The 21,151-nt window shown below is 45.7% G+C and overlaps 1 protein-coding gene across 8 annotated transcripts in view; it reads left to right on the top strand.

Annotated features, from left to right (window-relative positions):
• Positions 1-21,151, top strand: part of PIP5K1C (phosphatidylinositol-4-phosphate 5-kinase type 1 gamma) — a 633,992-nt gene that overhangs the window by 353,152 nt on the left and 259,689 nt on the right. The window contains exon 13 of one of the 8 annotated variants that reach the window (XM_073685099.1): positions 13,016-13,301. The exons of the other annotated variants lie outside the window; for them this stretch is intronic. Within the exon in view, the coding sequence (XP_073541200.1) occupies positions 13,016-13,179 (164 nt within the window). The 3' untranslated portion in view covers positions 13,180-13,301. Of the gene's footprint in view, positions 1-13,015; positions 13,302-21,151 lie in introns of those variants that run through there. 8 annotated transcript variants of the gene reach the window in all.

Genomic DNA, 21,151 nt, shown 5'->3' with positions numbered 1-21,151 from the left:
GAGAACATCAACGCCCCGCTTCTCCTTGAGAAATTTCTCTCTGGCCTAAAAAAGGGGGGGCCTAAAGGGGGGGTACTGTAGCATCGGCATCTGTGCCCCCTGCTAGGCAGAGACACCGTCCCTCTCACCTTCCTGTTCCGGGCGCAGCGTCCTCCAACGCTCCTTCCCTCGCTGCTGCCGGTGCGCGCTCCTTCCCGGGCACTGTGCTTAGGGCGTGCGCGCGCTCCCCCTCTCTTAAAGTGACCGCGCTCGCCGTTCTAAGGAGTCCCCGGCCAATAGCCGGAGGACCTCCCATATATAAGGCACGTCCTCCAAAATGGAGGTGCCCGAGCAAAGTTGTTGCAAAGCATACTCACCTCTGCTTCAGCCCTCAGGTCCCGTTGCCAGCCTGACTACTAGTACAGTCTGCCTGCTTGTCTGCTCTTCAGCCCGACAGTCGATCTCAAGCATCTACCAGTCTGTCTATGGGCAAGTCCACCTACGGACCAGGCAGCACCTGCCAGTTACCTGCCTGCTACCTGCCGTACTTGCTAGCCCGCTCACCTGGGAGCGCTCACCTGCTACCCGCCTGCTAGCCTACCTGGAGGCTCTGCTGTCACTTGCCGTGACCACCTGCCTGCCAGCCAAGAGACTCTTAACCGTTCTGCCGTCACTTCCCGTGACCACCTGCCTGCCTGCCAAGAGACTCTTACCCGTTCTGCCGTCACTTGCCGTGACCAACCGCCTGCTCACGCAGAGACTGCTACCCTCCTGTTGTGTCCACCCGCTACATCGGTCAGCCCCCGCTATCTGACTCGTGGGAGCCACCTGCTTAATTACAAGGTCGTCCCCAGACTAACACCTGCCCCTCAGGGTCCCTCCTTGTTCCAAGGCACAGTGGTTTCACCACCCGGCCCCGTTACAGGAGTGCTTCTTTAAAAAGGCAAAAGGCAGACCACACTTTCATGCACGCAGAATGATCGTTAATATGTTTGTTCTATGTCATAGAACATCATGTTATCAGCAGCATGTCTATTAATATCACAGTTTGGACACAGATATACATTATTATTACTCAAATAATTGTAAAGCTATGTGCACACGTAGCATTTCTGATGCATTTTCGCGGTGGTCTTCCCGCCGCGGAAACGCTGCGAAGATGCTTGTTAATAGGTCTGCCATGCATAGCAATGCTAATCCGGATGTGCTGTGCACATGACGCTGAAATTTCCACTCCAGATTCACATTGCGTTAAAAAATGCAGCAGGACTATTTCTAGCGCGATCCCGCTGCGAATTCGCGCCCATTGAGATTCATTGAAACGCAGCAAGCCCACAGGTATATGTGGATTTGCTGCGTTTCAATTAAAGTCAATCGCTGCGAATTTGCAGCGGAAACGCGGTGCGGGTGGTACCCGGGTTGGAGAGGAGGACTACAACTCCTCTCATGTTGACCCCCACTCCCGCTGATAATAGGTGCGGCATGGATGGGAGGAGCAGTAGTCTTCCCAGCAAAGCCGGCTACCACGCGTTGTAAAAAAATAAAAAAAATAAATAAATAAAAAATAAATAAGTAAAAATAAATATACTGCTCGCTCCCCGCAGTATACTGTGCTTCCAGGACCTGCGCTGAAGTCACCGATCAGCTGAGCTGTCTTGTGACCATCAGCTGACCAGTGACGTCAGCGATCAGCTGACCGGTGACGTCAGCGATCAGCTATTCGGTCACCTGACCCTTGGAACATTCGCAAGAATGTACCAAGGGTGGTAAGCTCAGCAGGGCTGATCAGCTGATCAACCCCACTGACCTCCTGCAGCATGTATACTGACAGGGGTGATTTTACACTCCTGTCAGTATACACTGCTGTCTTCTACAGCAGTAACATCAGTGATGGCTGATGTCACTGCTGTAGAAGTGACCCGGATCGTCGTGGAACAATCATTGGCGGTGCGTGGACTATGTCGTTGACGGTGGACAGGTGAGGGATATGGTTGTTTGTTATTTTTAATTTTTTTCAGGAGATTGAGGGATTCGGGACCTGGGAGGGTAATAAAAAAAATCGTAGAGCTGTGTTTTTTATTTCATTAAAATACTTTATTCTGGTCGTGTCTTTTATTGAAAAAGCGGCGACCATTTTACTACGCGGTTAGTAATGGGGGTGTCTTATAGACGCCCTCCATTACTAACCTGGACTTCATGTCAGCCACTGATACAAGGCTGACGTGAACCCCAACCCCATTACCCCACTCGCCACCGCTACAGGGCAGTGGGAAGAGCGGAGGCTAAGCGCTAGATTTGATGCAGCTTATGGATGCTCCTTTTCTGGGACTGCTGAGCGGTGATATTAATAGCCGCGGAGGAGGCTAGTATCCATGGCCCCTTCCCTGGCTATTAATCAGCCCGCAGCTGTCTAATTTAGCCTGTGCTGTTTATATTTTATAGGGAGACCCCATGTCAATTTTTTTCTAGGGTCCCCCTGTAATCTAGCCAGTAAAGGCTAAACAAACCGCTGTGGGCTGATATTAATAGCCAGGGAACATAGTTGGCTAATGGCCCCTTCCGCTGCTACTAATATCAGCCCCCAGCAGTCGGCTTTCCCTCTGCTGGTTATAAAAATGACGTGGGAGCCCACAGCAATTTTTTTCTTAAATTTTAGGCTCTGCCCACGATCCGGACGTAGCAGCGCTTTGGATGCATATTTTCGTTGCGTTCTATTGAACACAGGTAAATCCACATGTGTTCACTGAATCATGCGGATTTACTGCATTCTATACTTTCTAGTGGTCAAATTTCTGTTATGGAGACTAGCGACTCCGCAAGACAATTTGACATGCTGCGGTCCTGAAAGACGCGCTGAATGTCAGTGTCCACGGGTGATCCGCTGCCTCTGATGAACACACAGGTAACATGGGATTTCTAGAGATCTCATCCACTATGCTGTAACATTTGGACGCTGCGGGTTTGACGCTGTATAAACACGCAGCGTCAAACCTGCAGCAGTTCCTGACCATGGACACGTACCCAAACTCACCCGCAGCATGTAAATTTCTTTAGCGGACACGCTAGTCTCTGCTGCAAATTTTGACCGATTGACGTGTCATTATCTGCGGTGGATTCACATGTACCGACAACAAAAGTGCGGCATTAGAACACCGCGTTTTGGACGGAACAAAAATATGCTGCTCCCAAAGCGCTGCTTGTTGCTATTCCTGGAGACATAGCAGCTAACGAACCAGCTGTGAGATGTTAATTATGGCCAGGAAAAATGTTTGCAAATGGCACCTTCCCAGGCTAAAAATACCAGCTCACAGCAGCCGCATAAATTACATGAATAGAAATGCTAATGAAGATTGGGTGAATGGGACTAGCTGACACCCAGCTTTTTTGTTTGGCGATAACAAGGTGTCAATCACACCTTTTCATGACCAAACCCAATTAAAGTAAAGTAAAGAGTTAAATAAACACACAGAGTAAACACTTTATTTTAATTACAGCAGGCACATTCTTTAATCATTCAAATTAATCAATATACTCACCCCCGTTCTGATGGTAATCCAAGGTTTAACCAATGTCCCACCAAATAACTTTATTTAACTCCTAAAAGCATTCATTGATGTACAACAACGCATCAAAAAACGCATAACGTACATACGTTTACAAACATGATCCCATTTATCATTTATATATAGAAAAATATCAAGAAAGAATTCCATAATTATAGTTGCATAATTTAAACATCTTTATTAACACACAAAGCAGAAACTATAAAATAAAACCCCTAAAAAACCCTTTAAAAACCAAGGGCAGTGTGGTACACAGTTAGTAATATTACAGACACAGGTTAGTAGGTCAACTCTATAATATATACCTATAGATCAGCAATATTAGCTATTAATTAGTAGCTTACATTAGTCAGACCGATGGTTACATAAATATACATACAGTTATATGAAAAAGTTTGGGCACCCCTATTAATCTTAAGCTTAATGTTTTATAAAAATTGGTGTTTTTGCAACAGCTATTTCAGGTTGATATATGTAATAACTGTTGGACACAGTAATGTTTCTGCTTTGAAATGAGGTTTATTGTACTAACAGAAAATGTGCAATCTGCATTCAAACAAAATTTGACAGGTGCATAAGTATGGGCATCTCACCAGAAAAGTGACATTAATATTTAGTAGATCCTCCTTTTGCAAAAATAACAGCCTCTAGTCGCTTCCTGTAGCTTTTAATGATTTCCTGGATCCTGGATGAAGGTATTTTTGACCATTCCTCTTTACAAAACAATTCCAGTTCAGTTAAGTTTGATGGTCGCCGAGCATGGACAGCCCTCTTCAAATGATCCCACAGATGTTCAATGATATTCAGGTCTGGGGACTGGGATGGCCATTCCAGAACATTGTAATTGTTCCTCTGCATGAATGCCTGAGTAGATTTGGAGCAGTGTTTTGGATCATTGTCTTGCTGAAAGATCCATCCCCTGCGTAAATTCAACTTTGTCACTGATTCTTGAACATTATTGTCAAGAATCTGCTGATACTGAGTGGAATCCATGCGTCCCTCAACTTTAACAAGATTCCCGGTGCCGGCATTGGCCACACAGCCCCAAAGCATGATGGAACCTCCACCAAATTTTACTGTGGGTAGCAAGTGTTTTTCTTGGAATGCTGTGTTTTTTTGCCGCCATGCATAACGCCTTTTTGTATGACCAAACAACTCAATCTTGGTTTCATCAGTCCACAGGACCTTCTTCCAAAAAGAAATTGGCTTCTCCAAATGTGCTTTTACCTCAGCCGACTCTGTTTGTGGCGTGCTTGCAGAAACGGCTTCTTTTGCATCACTCTCCCATACAGCTTCTCCTTGTGCAAAGTGCGTTGTATAGTTGACCGATACACAGTGACACCATCTGCAGCAAGTTGATGCTGCAGCTCTCTGGAGGTGGTCTGAGGATTGTCCTTGACTGATCTCACCATTCTTCTTCTCTGCCTTTCTGATGTTTTTCTTGGCCTGCCACTTCTGGCCTTAACAAGAACTGTCCCTGTGTTCTTCCATTTCCTTACTATGTTCCTCACAGTGGAAACTGACAGGCTAAATCTTTAAGACAGATTTTTGTATCCTTCCCCTGAACAACTATGTTGAATAATCTTTGTTTTCAGATCATTTGACAGTTGTTTTGAGGAGCCCATGATGCCACTCTTCAGAGAAGATTCAAACAGGAGAACAACTTGCAAGTGGCCACTTTAAGTAGCTTTTCTCATGATTGCATACACCTGGCTATGAAGTTCAAAGCTCAATGAGGTTACAAAACCAAAAAAAGTGCTTTAGTAAGTCAGTAAAAAGTAGGTAGGAGTATTTAAAACAAGAAAATGATAAGGGTGCCCATACTTATGCACCTGTCAAAGTTTGTTTGAATGCAGATTGCACATTTTCTGTTAGTACAATAAACCTCATTTCAAGGCAGAAACATTACTGTGTCCAACAGTTATTACATATATCAAACTGAAATAGCTGTTGCAAAAACACCAATTTTTATAAAACATTAAGCTTAAGATTAATAGGGGTGCCCAAACTTTTTCATATAACTGTATATAGCCTATTAGTATAACATCATATTAGTTCAATAAATACACAGTTAATTAACCATCACTGAAAGTATTTCATATCTGCATATAGAATTGTATCATATAGAGAAGACAATCTCTCCATTAGTGAAGACTGTACAGTTAGTATTAACCTCAAATCAGGGGAGAAAAGGATTTTTATCATATAAAAAGAACAGCTGCTGAATAATATAGGCTGCACAGTTAGTATAACCCCCAACCAGGGGAAAAAGGAGACACTATGTAATACTACCAAGGTTGACCCCTATATAGACTGTTATATAGATCAGGGTTCCCCAACTCCAGTCCTCAAGGCCCACCAACAGGTCATGTTTTCAGGATTTCCTTAGTATTGCACAGGTGATAATTCCATCACCTGCACAGGCAATAATTCCATCACCTGTGCAATACTAAGGAAATCCTGAAAACATGACCTGTTGGTGGGCCTTGAGGACTGGAGTTGGGGAACACTGATATAGACCATGTGCCATTTTTTGCGTTTTGCGTGTTGCTTCTTCACGTCAGCATAGAGCACAGGATAAATGTGATCCAAAATGTTATGTAAAGTGTTGCTAACAAAAGCTTTGAATCAGTTCACAAAAAAAAAGCGAGTCCCCACTAAAGTCCGTCATCTATTAACAAAAATATAAGGGGCTTCCACGTTACTGGTAGTACAAAGGCTCTGGAAATGCAAAATGGATTTTCGCCCCCCAAAAGAAATTCAGCAATTTTTGCGCTCCCAAATCCAAATGCCACACTCCCTTCTGAGCCCTAGTGTGCCTAAACCACATTTAGCAACCACATGTTTGGCATTTTTGTAGTGATGAGAGTCTGTCTAATTTACAGGTGTGTGTCTCCAGCAGCATAAACTGGACAGTACAACGTTCTGGGCACTACAATGACTGCAGTTTTCACTCGGCAACATCCACTGCTCCTTGTTTCTGGAAATAATCCTTGGAATCAAAATCTTCACTACACTTGTACATAACTTCCCAAAAGGGTGCCATTTTGTACCCATTTCCCAGTGTGAAAATGTAAAATCTGGGGATAAAACAAAATTTTGGTGGTAAAAATGTAATTATTCTTTCTTCACGGCCCAATAGTCAAAATTATGTGACACATATGTGGTATCAATATGATCACTGCACCCCTACATGAATTCAATGAGCGGTGTAGTTTGTAAAATGGATGGTTCTGCTGTTCTGGCACCTCATGGGCTCTCCCAGTGGGTCATGGCACCCGCAAACCATAACAGTTAAATCTGGACTATAATATGGCGCTGCTACCCTTCTAAGCTTTGCACTGTGCCTGAAAAGTATTTTCTGCTTACATGTAGGGTATAGGCGTACTCAGGAGAAATTGCACAACAATATGAGGTATATGTTTTTCCTACAAGCCCTTAAACACTTGGAACTAAAACGTCATTTTAGCAGTAAAAATGTAATTATTCTTTCTTCACTGCCCATTGGTATAAAATTCTGTGAGGCACATGTAATGTCAATATGCTCACTGCACCCCTACATGAATTCATTGGAAGGTGTAGTTTGTAAAATTAGGTCACTTAACCCCTTTAAAGCCCATGACGTACTAATACGCGTCTGTGCCCTGGGCTTTAAGAGCCTGACCCGTATTAGTACGTCATCGCGATCGCGCGCGCACACAGGCTGTGCGGGCGCGATTGCCGCCAGGTGTCAGCTGATTGTCACAGCTGACACTCGGTACTATGTGCAGGCACATTAACACCCTCAATGCTGTGATCAAAGTCGATCGCAGCATTGCGATGGCAAGGGGAGGTGATCGGTATACTCACCTCCTCTTCCGGCCTCCAGCGCTGTCTGCCGCGGCTTCCCGGGTGTTGCCATGATGACCCGATGTCGTCATGACAACATCCGGGTCACCAGGCAGCAGGAACATTGTTTGGTCTTGCGCAGTGCACAACCAAACAATGACTGCCTGCATGGCACAGGGATGGTGCTCCATCCCTATGCTATGCAGGCGATCAGAATAAAAAAAGTTAAAGTCCCAGAGTGGGACAAAGTACAAAAGTGTAAAAACTCTCAGAAAGTGAAAAAAAAAAAAAAATTGTAAAAATATAAAAAAAAAATAAAAAAAATAATCTACCAAAAATAAAAATATAATGTACCCATCAATAAATATTATTCTGCAAAAAAACATTAAAAGTACACATATTTGTTATCGCCGCGTCCGGAACGACCTGACCTATAAAACTGTCCCACTAGTTAACCCCTTCAGTGAACACGGTAAAAAAAAGTAATAAAAAACAAAGCAAAAAACGATGCTTTATCATCATACCGCCAAACAAAAAATGGAATAACACGCGATCAAAAAGACGAATATAAATAAAAATGGTACCGCTGAAAACGTCATCTTGTCCCGCAAAAAACAAGCCGCCATACAGCTCCATCATCCGAAAAATCAAAAAGTTATAGCTTTCAGAATAAAGCGATGCAAAAAATAATTTTTTCTATAAAATAGCTTTTATTGTGTAAAAGCGCCAAAACATAGAAAAATGATATAAATGTGGTACCGTTGCAAACGTACTGACCCAAAGAATAAAGCTGCCTTATCAATTTTACCACACGCGGAACATAATAAAAAAAAAAAAAAAAAAAAACAATTCCTGAATTGTTGGCTTTTGTTTATTCTGCCTCCCAAAAATTGGAATAGAAAGCGATAAAAAATGTCACGTGCCTGAAAATGGTACCAATAAAAACGTCAACTCATCCCGCAAAAAACAAGCCGTCACATGACTCTGTCTGCCAAAATATGGAAAAATTATAGCTCTCAAAATATGGCGATGCAAAAACTAGTTTTTACCAAAAATGCGTCTTTTAGTGTGTGACAGCTGTCAATCATAAAAACCCCATATGATTCTGGTATCGCTGTAATCGCACCGACCCGAAGAATAAAGTCGTCTAATCACTTATACCACACGAGGAACGGCGTAAAAAATAAACTCTCCCTCGGGTTAGGGTTGTGCTAGGGTTAGGGCTGGGGTTGGGGTTAGGGTTGGGGTTGGGATTTTTTTCAAAAGTAAGAAAAAAAGATGACGATATGGCTACTAGTGTTGAGCGCAAGTGCTCGCTACTTGAGTTTGCATCGGGTGCCCTGGTATGCATTGAGTATCGTGGGTATTTGAGTGACATGCTCGAGTCTCTGCCCCATATGCTTCGCGGCCAAAAAACTTTGCGGGGATTGCCTGCCATGCATGAGCGATCCCTGCATGGTTTTTTTTGGGTGTCTAATAACCGTGAAACATGCGGGGCAGGGACTCAAGCATGTCACTCGAGCACACGCAGTACATGGTGCATACCTGAGTACCCGATGCAAACGCAAGTAGCGAGCACTTGCGCTCAAGACTAATGACAACTTATTCAATATGATGACCTAATGTTATCAAATTCTGTGTCGTACCTCTGGGTTCAAAATGTTCACTATACCCCTTGATAAAATCATTGAGGGGTCTAGTTTCCAAAATGGGGTCACTTGTGGGGGGTTTCCACTGTTTAGGCACACAGGGGCTCTCCAAATGCGACATGGTTCCAATTTGTTAGCGGACACAATGTCACCTTTGGAGAGCCCCTGTGTGCCTAAACATTGGAGCTCCACCACAAGTGACCCCATTTTGGAAACTAGACCCCCCAAGGCACCTATCTAGATGCATAGTGAGCACTTGGAACCCCCAGGTGGTTCACAAATTGATTCGTAAAAATGAAAAAGTGGGAAAAAAAAACACTTTTTTATTTTTACGAATTTGAGCCGATTTTCCATTCAATTTGTTAGCGGACACCATGTCGTGTTTGGAGAGCACCTGTGTGCCTAAACATTGGAGCTCCCCCACAAGTGACCCCATTTTGGAAACTAGACCCCCAAGGCACCTACCTAGATGCATAGTGAGCACTTGGAACCCCCAGGTGCTTCACAAATTAATCCATAAAAATAAAAAAGTGTTTTTTTCCACTTTTTCATTTTTACGAATCAATTTGTGAAGCACCTGGGGGTTCAAAATGCTCACCACCCATCTAGATAAGTTCCCAGGGGGGTCTAGTTTCCAAAATGGGGTCACTTGTGGGGGGTTTCCACTGTTTAGGCACATCAGGGGCTTGTAGATTGTGAGCCCTCACGGGCAGGGTCCTCGCTCCTCCTGTACCAGTCGCTGTCACATTGTGTTCAAAATTATTGTAATTGTTCTTGTATTATACCCCTTTTTCACATGTAATGCGCCATGGAATAAATGGCGCTATAATAATAAATAATAATAATAATAATCAGCAGCTCTCCAAACGCAACATGGCGTCCGCTAATTATTCAAGCAAATTTTACAATCGAAAATTCAAATGGCGCTCCTTCCCTTCCGAGCCTTGCCGTGCGCCCAAACAGTGGTTTTTCCGCACATATGGGGTATCTGCGTGCCCAGAGGAAATTGCACAACAAATTTTGGGGTCCATTTTTTCCTGTTACCCCTGCGCAAATAAAAAAAATTGGGGTCTAAAGTAACATTTTTGTGAAAAAAGTTAAATGTTAATTTTTTTCTTCCACATTCCAAAAATTCCTGTGAAGCACCTGAAGGGTTAATAAAGTTCTTGAATGTGGTTTTGAGCACCTTGAGGGGTGCAGTTTTTAGAATGGTGTCACTTTTGGATATTTTCTGTCATAAAGACCTCTCAAAGTGACTTCAAATGTGATGTGGTCCCTAGAAAAATGGTTTTGTAAATTTTGTTGGAAAAATTAGAAATCGCTGGTCAACTTTTTACCCTTATAGCTCCATAACAAAAAAAAATTTTGGTTCCAAAATTGTGCTGATGTAAAGTAGACATGTGGGAAATGTTATTTATTAACTATGTTGTGTGACATATCTCTCTGATTTAAGGGCATAAAAATTCAAATTTTAAAAATTGCAAAATTTTCAAAATTTTTGCCAAATTTCCGTTTTTTTCACAAATAAACGCAAGTGATATCGAAGAAATGTTACCACAATCATGAAGTACAATATGTCACGAAAAAACAGTCTCAGAATCAGGGGGATCCGTTGAAGCTTTCCAGAGTAATTACCTCATAAAGTGACAGTGGTCAGAATTGTAAAAATTGGCCTGGTCATTAACGTGCAAACCACCTTGGGTTGTAAAGAGGTTAAGGGCGATTTCTGAATGCTTCAACTGATCCAACTGATTCTAAGATTTTCTCGTGACATATTGTACTTCATGATAGTGGTAATATTTCTTCGATACGACATCCGTTTATTTCTGAGAATATCGGAAATTTGGCAAAAAGTTTGAAAATGTTTGCATTCATTTTTATGCCCTTTGCACCATTTCACTTTTTGAACTCAAAATTGGCTGGAATCAAGAGCAGACCCCATGTCACGTTTGGAAAGCCCCTAAAGTGCCTAAACAGTGGAGACTAGACCTTTCAAGGAACTTTTATACATGTGTGGTGAGTACCTTGAACCCCCAGGTGCTTCACAGAAACGTATAACTTTGAGCAGTGAAAATAAAAAAAAAACAAATTTTTCCTCAAAAAATGTTTTTGCCCTAGTTTTTTTATTTTCACAAGGCGAACAGGAGAAAATGGACACCAAAAGTTGTTGCGCAATTTCTCCGGAGTACGCCGATACCCCATATGTGGGGAAAATCTACTGTTTGGCCGCACGGCAAGGCTCGGAAGGGAATGAGTGACGGTTTGGAGCGCAGACTGTGATGGAATGGTCTGCGTGCGCGATGTCTTGTTTGGAGAGCCCCTGATGTGCCCAAAATCCCACAAGTGATCCCATTTTAGAAACTACACCCCTCAAGGAATTTATCTAGAGGCCTAGTTTTATAGTAATTACTGTAATGCTTTTGGTTTAACTGGCGTATGAATTTTTAATGTGGTGGTATGTGTAAGTTGTTCAGAGTACATCAGATTATCAAAGTGTGTTGTGTCAACAGGGTAAAAACAAATTTTATTAATTTGTGGATGTGTGGTACACTTTGAAGCAATCCTTAGTGCAAAGGCCATGTTTCTCAGCGCAAGTTTCACAATGGTAAAGTGTTAATTTTCTTATTTCTTTCTTGGAGCATACTCTGCACCTTTTTTGTGATCTTCCCTTCTTCGCTGTTTTGGGAACTTCTCCGGGAAAATATTGACCTGGTATGATGCGGGTCCCATCTCCTCGCAATTTTCCCACTCTCCCCCAGGACAGGGGACATTCTGGGGTGTCCTTCCCTTCGTAGACCCTAAATCTATGGGTACACCCTGGGATACTTTCGCACAGCTTCTACAGGTTAATTCCGTACCTTGCACTTTTACTGAGCAGGTATTGTTGGAATTTTAGCTTCCCTTTGAGATTAACCAGAAATTAATCTATAGAGATGTCCCTTTGGCGGTTGTACGTCTCAGCAAATTTTCTGCTGAAGTGGTCATCTACTAGTCGAATTTTATAAAGATGATCAAAGTTGAGGTCGTCTCGGGGAGGGCACTGTACATTATCACTATAATGCAATCATTTTTGGATCTCTTCAAATAGTGTCCTTAAGGAATACCGGTGTGCTGCAGATACCAGTACTCCAGTATTGCAGTATTGCTGAAGCTCTGTTTTTTTTTACTATGCCCATATGCAGCACAATGTTCCAAAATGTCATAATATGTGCTGTACTTACAGGGGTCCGTATGGTGTTTGATGACGTTGGATTTTGTTTGAAAAATTGATGGGCATACAAATTTGTCTGGGCCACCATAAGATTTAATATTTCCTTGCTGAAAAAGAATTTGAAAGAGTCAATTTCAGTGAGGCCTGTAGCATCAGATTGGGTTCTGAGCTGCCCACGAAATCCGGAATAACAGACTGATAATTTTCGGGGGTGGAGTCCATATGGGATAGATTTCTGAAGGGGTTTCCTGGGACCCAGGGCGCCTTGCTGGGGGTCCCTCCTCATTAGATGAGGAGAATGAAGAGAAGGAGGAAGAGATATAGAGGAATGTGGGATCTTCCTCACTGCCTAAATCCGTGTCGGAGGCAAGGAAAGCATATGCCTCCTCTTGTGAGTAGCGTCATCTTAGAATGGGCTTTTTTTATTTTATTCTTCAAAACACTGGTGATGTGTGTGTAAGTGGTGCTTTTACTTGTGTATGGTGTGGGACTTGTGTAAAGGGTACCATTTTATTAGACAAAAGAGAGAGAAAAAGAAAAAAATTAGAAAAAACACTTAAAAGAAAAAAATGAAAAGAAAAATCAGTAGATGTAAAAAAAAAGTTTGTATAAAAAAATTACAGTAACTCACTACAATACTGCCCTACCTATAAAGTTACTCAGCGCTATTTTTTTTCATTTTTGCAAAAAAAAAAGTATGTCACTAACATTGCGATGTACACTCCCCAAATGCACTAGCTATAAATTTACTTAGTGCTAACTATTCTTTTTTTTTTCTTTTGCAGAAGAAAAGCGCTACCTCCCTACCTATACAGCTACTCTGTACTACTATTATTTTTTTTTTCTAAAAGAAAATCTGAACTACCTCCCAAACTATAAAGTACAGACCAAAAGTTTGGACACATTGGTGACATTGTTGGGGATTTATTCAAACTTGAAGGCATACTGAACCAGCATGGCTACCACATCATCTTGCAGCGGCATGCTACTCCATCCGGTTTGCGTTTAGTTGGACCATCATTTATTTTTCAACAGGACAATGACTCCAAACACACCTCCAGGCTGTGTAAGGGCTATTTGACCAAGAGGGAGAGTGATGGGGTGCTACGCCAGATGACCTGGCCTCCACAGTCACCAGACCTGAACCCAATCGAGATGGTTTGGGGTGAGCTGGACCGCAGAGTGAAGGCAAAAGGGCCAACAAGTGCTAAGCATCTCTGGGAACTCCTTCAAGATTGTTGGAAGACTACCTCTTGAAGCTCATCAAGAGAATGCCAAGAGTGTGCAAAGCAGTCATCAAAGCAAAAGGTGGCTACTTTGAAGAAAATAGAATATAAGACATATTTTCAGTTGTTTCACACTTTTTTGTTAAGTATATCATTCCACATGTGTTAATTCATAGTTTTGATGCCTTCAGTGTGAATGTACAATTTTCATAGTCATGAAAATACAGAAAAATCTTTAAATGAGAAGGTGTGTCCAAACTTTTAGTCTGTACTGTATATATATATATATATACACACATATACATATCTACATATATATACAGTACAGACCAAAAGTTTGGACACACCTTCTCATTTAAAGATTTTTATGTATTTTCATTACTTTGAAAATTGTACATTCACACTGAAGGCATCAAAACTAAGAATTAACACATGTGGAATTATATACTTAACAAAAAAGTGTGAAACAACTGAAAATATGTCTTATATTCTATTTTCGTCAAAGTAGCCTCCTTTTGCTTTGATGACTCCTTTGCACACTCTTGGCATTCTCTTGATGAGCTTCAAGAGGTAGTCACCGGAAATGGTTTTCACTTCACAGGTGTTCCCCGTCAGGTTTAAAAAGTGGGATTTCTTGCCTTATAAATGGGGTTGGGACCATCAGTTGTGTTGTGCAGAAGTCAGGTGGACACACAGCTGATAGTTCTACTGAATAGACTGTTAGAATTTGTATTATGGCAAGAAAAAAGCAGCTAAGTAAAGAAAAACGAGTGGCCATCATTACTTTAAGAAATGAAGGTCAGTCAGTCCGAAAAATTGGGCAAACTTTGAATGTGTCCCCAAGTGCAGTTGCAAAAACCATCAAGCGCTACAAAGAAACTGGCTCACATGAGGACCGCCCCAGGAAAGGAAGACCAAGAGTCACCTCTGCTTCTGAGGATAAGTTTATCCGAGTCACCAGCCTCAGAAATCGCAGGTTAGCAGCAGCTCAGATTAGAGACCAGGTCAATGCCACACAGAGTTCTAGCAGCAGACACATCTCTACAACAACTATTAAGAGGAGACTTTGTGCAGCAGGCCTTCATGGTAAAATAGCTGCTAGGAAACCACTGCTAAGGACAGGCAACAAGCAGAAGAGACTTCTTTGGGCTAAAGAACACAAGGAATGGACATTAGACCAGTGGAAATCTGTGCTTTGGTCTGATGAGTCCAAATTTGAGATCTTTGGTTCCAACCACCATGTCTTTGTGCGATGCAGAAAAGGTGAACGGATGGACTCCACATGCCTGGTTCCCACCGTGAGGCATGGAGGAGGAGGTGTGATGGTGTGGGGGTGCTTTGCTGGTGACACTGTTGGGGATTTATTCAAAATTGAAGGCATACTGAACCAGCATGGCTACCACAGCATCTTGCAGCGGCATGCTATTCAATTCGGTTTGCATTTAGTTGGACCATCATTTATTTTTCAACAGGACAATGACCCCAAACACACCGCCATGCTGTGTAAAGGCTATTTGACCAAGATGGAGAGTGATGGGGTGCTACGCCAGATGACCTGGCCTCCACAGTCACCAGACCTGAACCCAATTGAGATGGTTTGGGGTGAGCTGGACCGCAGAGTGAAGGCAAAACTGGGAACTCCTTCAAGATTGTTGGAAGACCATTTCCGGTGACTACCTCTTGAAGCTCATCAAGAGAATGCCAAGAGTGTGCAAAGCAGTCACCAAAGCAAAAGGTGGCTACTTTGAAGAACCTAGAATATAAGACATATTTTCAGTTGTTTCACACTTTTTTGTTAAGTATATAATTCCACATGTGTTAATTCATAGTTTTGATGCCTTCAGTGTGAATGTACAATTTTCATAGTCATGAAAATAAAGAAAAATCTTTAAATGAGAAGGTGTGTCCAAACTTTTGGTCTGTACTGTATATATATGTAACATACCTGGCGGCGTCCTTGCATAGTGGCCCATCTCCCACTGTGCAAGAGCGCGCACTTGATCTCCAGTCCAGGGTGTCTCTCTGGCTTCCCTCCATGCTGTCTGTTTGTGTCTGTTTCTGCTGCTTAAGGGCGGCGCCCGATCACTTCCTGCTTTTTGTACCTGCTGCAGGCACACCCCTTGTGCGTCCTCAGCCTATTGCTGTCTATCACCTGGTATTTAAATCAGCTGCCCCAATTAACTGATGCCTGAGCATCTTGCCCTGTCAGTTGGCTTTTGTCTCTGACATGCCAGGTCTTGTCTATGTTACCTGTCTTGCAGTATCTTTTCCCATGTCTGTACTGTGTCCTATCTGTGTACCTTAACCTGCAGTCTGTACTCGTTCCTTGCCTGTTCGTTCCGCCCTCCTGGAGGCTGTATTTCCAGGCCAGTCTGAACACGCTCCTTGCCTGTTCGTCCTGCCTCTCTGGGGGCCGTATTCCCAGACCCGCTCCTGTATCCCGCTGCAGTGTCGGTCTCCTCCGTACACTCAGTTCCAGTCTGAACTCTCTCCTATCTTTTACCTGTTTTTTCTCTATGTCCGTTCCATTCCTTTTTCTGCAGAGTCTGAACTCGTACCTACTCCTGCTCGTTGTCACTGTACTTCCGTTTGTGAGTTTGTGGTCCACTCGCTACTTCTCTGCAAGTACCCTGTGGGTATCTGGTTCTGCCTTTCCCTTCTAGTCTGTTCCGTGTGAACAGAGCCCTGTTCCTTCCGCGTCTGCGGTTTTCGCTTTGCTCAGCTCTGTCCGCCGCGTTTGCGGTTTTCGCTTTGCTCAGCTCTGTCCGCCGCGTCTGCGGTTTTCGCTTTGCTCAGCTCTGTCCACCGCGTCTGCGGTTTTCGCTTTGCTCAGCTCTGTCCACCGCGTCTGCGGTTTTTGCTTTGCTCAGCTCTGTCCACCGCGTCTGCGGTTTTTGTTTTGCTCAGCTCTGTCCACCGCGTCTGCGGTTTTTGCTTTGCTCAGCTCTGTCCACCGCGTCTGCGGTTTTCGCTTTGCTCAGCTCTGTCCACCGCGTCTGCGGTTTTCGCTTTGCTCAGCTCTGTCCACCGCGTCTGCGGTTTTCGCTTTGCTCAGCTCTGTCCACCGCGTCTGCGGTTTTCGCTTTGCTCAGCTCTGTCCACCGCGTCTGCGGTTTTCGCTTTGCTCAGCTCTGTCCACCGCGTCTGCGGTTTTCGCTTTGCTCAGCTCTGTCCACCGCGTCTGCGGTTTTCGCTTTGCTCAGCTCTGTCCACCGCGTCTGCGGTTTTCGCTTTGCTCAGCTCTGTCCACCGCGTCTGCGGTTTTCGCTTTGCTCAGCTCTGTCCACCGCGTCTGCGGTTTTCGCTTTGCTCAGCTCTGTCCACCGCGTCTGCGGTTTTCGCTTTGCTCAGCTCTGTCCACCGCGTCTGCGGTTTTCGCTTTGCTCAGCTCTGTCCACCGCGTCTGCGGTTTTCGCTTTGCTCAGCTCTGTCCACCGCGTCTGCGGTTTTTGCTTTGCTCAGCTCTGTCCACCGCGTCTGCGGTTTTTGTTTTGCTCAGCTCTGTCCACCGCGTCTGCGGTTTTTGCTTTGCTCAGCTCTGTCCACCGCGTCTGCGGTTTTCGCTTTGCTCAGCTCTGTCCACCGCGTCTGCGGTTTTCGCTTTGCTCAGCTCTGTCCACCGCGTCTGCGGTTTTCGCTTTGCTCAGCTCTGTCCACCGCGTCTGCGGTTTTCGCTTTGCTCAGCTCTGTCCACCGCGTCTGCGGTTTTCGCTTTGCTCAGCTCTGTCCACCGCGTCTGCGGTTTTCGCTTTGCTCAGCTCTGTCCACCGCGTCTGCGGTTTTCGCTTTGCTCAGCTCTGTCCACCGCGTCTGCGGTTTTCGCTTTGCTCAGCTCTGTCCACCGCGTCTGCGGTTTTCGCTTTGCTCAGCTCTGTCCACCGCGTCTGCGGTTTTCGCTTTGCTCAGCTCTGTCCACCGCGTCTGCGGTTTTCGCTTTGCTCAGCTCTGTCCACCGCGTCTGCGGTTTTCGCTTTGCTCAGCTCTGTCCACCGCGTCTGCGGTTTTCGCTTTGCTCAGCTCTGTCTACCGCGTGTGCGGTTTCGAATTTGTCTCCCAGTCTGTACTGGACCCTATCCAGCTTGTGCTCTAGTCTGCCTGTTCCTGTATTCCCCGGTGTGGGTCAACAGCCGTGTCCGGAGTCTGACCTGGAGTAGACCCTGGTTCCTCTGCTCGGTTCCTCCCTGGTGCACTGGCGTCGTATGCCGTCGTGCAACCTTGGTCGGATCGGGCAGATACTTAGTTACGCCCCTCCAGGCACTCTCCGGTTCATGGCACAGTGGAATCACTACATAAACACGCACACGCCAGTCAGTCCGGGCGTGTGCATAACAGCATGCTCAGGCCATGGTTCCCGTTGAGCCCCACGGCCTTCGCTCTCTGAGAAGTTTTCCAGCGAATACATGCATTAAAATAAATAAATAAAAAATTTTTTTTTTTTTTTTTTCTTAGCTGAGTTCCAGGCGAATTACGCACCCGTCCAGATGGATCTATCTGCTCTCGTTCCTGCGGATCCGCTACGTTATTATGGGGATCCAAGACAAAGTCGTGCATTTGTGGAGCAATGCATGCTACACTTCAAGTTCTACCCTCTATGTTTTACCACCGATCGGGTTAAGGTGGCATTCATTATGTCTTACCTGGCGGGTGATGCCTTGGAATGGATCAACCCCCTATATGAAACACAGGATCCGATCCTCCTGGACCTAATGGCCTTCCTGGTGGCCTTTCTAATGGTCTTTGATGATCCTAACCCGGAGGTTCCTGCTGAAGCTTCACTTCCCAATATCCCGGAGCAACCCCGATGGGTAATGTGTGTGGGTAGCGCAATAGTCCTCCAGCCCAATGAGACTACTGCCCACCCAGAATCCTCACAGGGTGATTACGCTTTCCGGAATACTTCTCCCAACCTCAAGAGGCAGTCCAGACGTGCTAGACGTAGAGGCAAGCCGTCACGTCAGGGTCTGTCCTCCCTGAGACCTCCTGACCCCAACCTTGAAGTCCCTACTGAAGCTTCATCTCCCTGTATCGCGGAGAAGCCCCAACGGGTAATGTGCGTGGGTAGTGCACCGGTTCTCCTGCCCGAAGAGACTTCTGCCCATCCAGACTCCACACAGGAGAACTTCCTGCACCCGGCATCAGATGCTTCACCCACTTTAACCGGTGTGCATGTCCAAGGATGCTCCAAAGCTGTGGTTACCTCAGAGTCTGTGCACCTCTACTACCTGGCGGAGGACCCCCTGTTGCCTCCTGAATCCTCCGGGATACCACTCGATGACAAATGGAGAGAGACTTCTCTACACTCGGTACTCGATACTTTGTCCGCTTCGTCCTGTGAGCCTGACAATGGGTACCCCAAAGTGGTAGTTACCCCCGAGTCTCTACACCCCTCCGACCAGGCGGAGGACCTCCAGTTGTCTCCACAACCCTTCGGGGTGCTACCTGGTAGCGAAAGGACAGAGACTCTCCTATACTTTGTACCTGATACCTCGCTCGCTTCGTCCAGTGAGTCCAACCTAGTGTACTCTGAAGCAGAGGTTACTCCCGAGTCTCTACACCCCTCCGACCAGGCGGAGGACCTCCAGTCGTCTCCAGAACCCTACGGGGTGCTACCTGGTAGCGAAAGGACAGAGACTCTCCTATACTCTGTACCTGATTCCTCGCTCGCTTCGTCTAGTGAGTCCAACCTAGTGTACTCCGAAGCAGAGGTCACTCCCGAGTCTCTACACCCCTCCGACCAGGCAGAGGACCTCCAGTTGTCTCCAGAACCCTTCGGGATGCCACCTGGTGGTGAATGGACAGAGACTTTCCTATATCCTGGATCTGATACCTCGCTTGCTTCGTCCAGTGAGTCCGACCTAGTGTACTCTGAAGCAGAGGTTACCCATGAGTCTCTACACCCCTCTGACCAGGCGGAGGACCTCCAGTTGTCTCCAGAACCCTTCGGGGTGCCACCTGGTGGTGAATGGACAGAGACTTTCCAATACTCGGTACCCGATACCTCGCCTGCTTCGTCCAGTGAGTCCGACCTAGTGTACTCTGAAGCAGATGTTTTCCCCGAGCCTCTGCACTCTTCTGACCCGGCAGAGGACCTCCAGTTGTTTCCTGACTCCTCCGGGGTACCACCAGATAACAAAGAGACAGTGACTTTTTCTCACCCTGTACCTGATAACCCGTCTATTTATTCCTGTGAATTTGACAAGATGTACCTCGAAGCAGAGGTTATCCCCGAGTCTCTACACCCCTCCGACCAGGCGGAGGACCTCCAGTTGTCTCCTGAACCCTTCGGGGTGCTACCTGATAACGAATGGACAGGTACTCTTCTATATTCGGTACCTGATACCTCGCCCGCTTCATCCAGCGAGTCCGACCTAGTGTACTCCGAAGCAGAGGTTACCCCCGAGTCTCTGCACTACTCCGACCCGGCGGAGGACCCCCAGTTGTTTTTTGAATCCTCCTGGGTACCACCAGATAACAAGGTAACAGGGACTTTTCTACATCTTGTACCTGATACCTCGCCTATTTCATCCTGTGAGTTTGACAAGATGTACCCCGAAGCAGAGGTTACCCCCGAGTCTCTGCACTCCTTCAACCCGGCGGAGGACTTCCAGTTGTCTCCTGAACCCTCTGGGGTGCTACCTGATAATAAGTGGAGAGAGACTTCCCTGTGTGCTGTTCCTGGTACTCCACCTGTTTCGTCTGTTGCTGAGGATGGCTGGATAGGAGGTAGCATCCTAGCTACCCAGATGAGACCAGTTTCTCCAGTGGACAGTGGAAGTGATCTCCTTGAAGTAAAGGATTGGCCCTCGAGTTCCCTGCGGAAGATTCTGGCAGGCCTGAAGAAGAGGGGGGGGGGTACTGTAACATACCTGGCGGCGTCCTTGCATAGTGGCCCATCTCCCACTGTGCAAGAGCGCGCACTTGATCTCCAGTCCAGGGTGTCTCTCTGGCTTCCCTCCATGCTGTCTGTTTGTGTCTGTTTCTGCTGCTTAAGGGCGGCGCCCGATCACTTCCTGCTTTTTGTACCTGCTGCAGGCACACCCCTTGTGCGTCCTCAGCCTATTGCTGTCTATCACCTGGTATTTAAATCAGCTGCCCCAATTAACTGATGCCTGAGCATCTTGCCCTGTCAGTTGGCTTTTGTCTCTGACATGCCAGGTCTTGTCTATGTTACCTGTCTTGCAGTATCTTTTCCCATGTCTGTACTGTGTCCTATCTGTGTACCTTAACCTGCAGTCTGTACTCGTTCCTTGCCTGTTCGTTCCGCCCTCCTGGAGGCTGTATTTCCAGGCCAGTCTGAACACGCTCCTTGCCTGTTCGTCCTGCCTCTCTGGGGGCCGTATTCCCAGACCCGCTCCTGTATCCCGCTGCAGTGTCGGTCTCCTCCGTACACTCAGTTCCAGTCTGAACTCTCTCCTATCTTTTACCTGTTTTTTCTCTATGTCCGTTCCATTCCTTTTTCTGCAGAGTCTGAACTCGTACCTACTCCTGCTCGTTGTCACTGTACTTCCGTTTGTGAGTTTGTGGTCCACTCGCTACTTCTCTGCAAGTACCCTGTGGGTATCTGGTTCTGCCTTTCCCTTCTAGTCTGTTCCGTGTGAACAGAGCCCTGTTCCTTCCGCGTCTGCGGTTTTCGCTTTGCTCAGCTCTGTCCGCCGCGTTTGCGGTTTTCGCTTTGCTCAGCTCTGTCCGCCGCGT

This window comes from Phyllobates terribilis, unplaced genomic scaffold (assembly GCF_046119375.1).
Source record: "Phyllobates terribilis strain yellow unplaced genomic scaffold, ASM4611937v1 Scaffold_1__5_contigs__length_1240528914, whole genome shotgun sequence".
Taxonomy (NCBI): Eukaryota; Metazoa; Chordata; class Amphibia; order Anura; family Dendrobatidae; genus Phyllobates; species Phyllobates terribilis.
The sequence above is the reverse complement of the archived record's forward strand: the minus strand, read 5'-3'. Positions and strand labels throughout refer to the sequence as shown.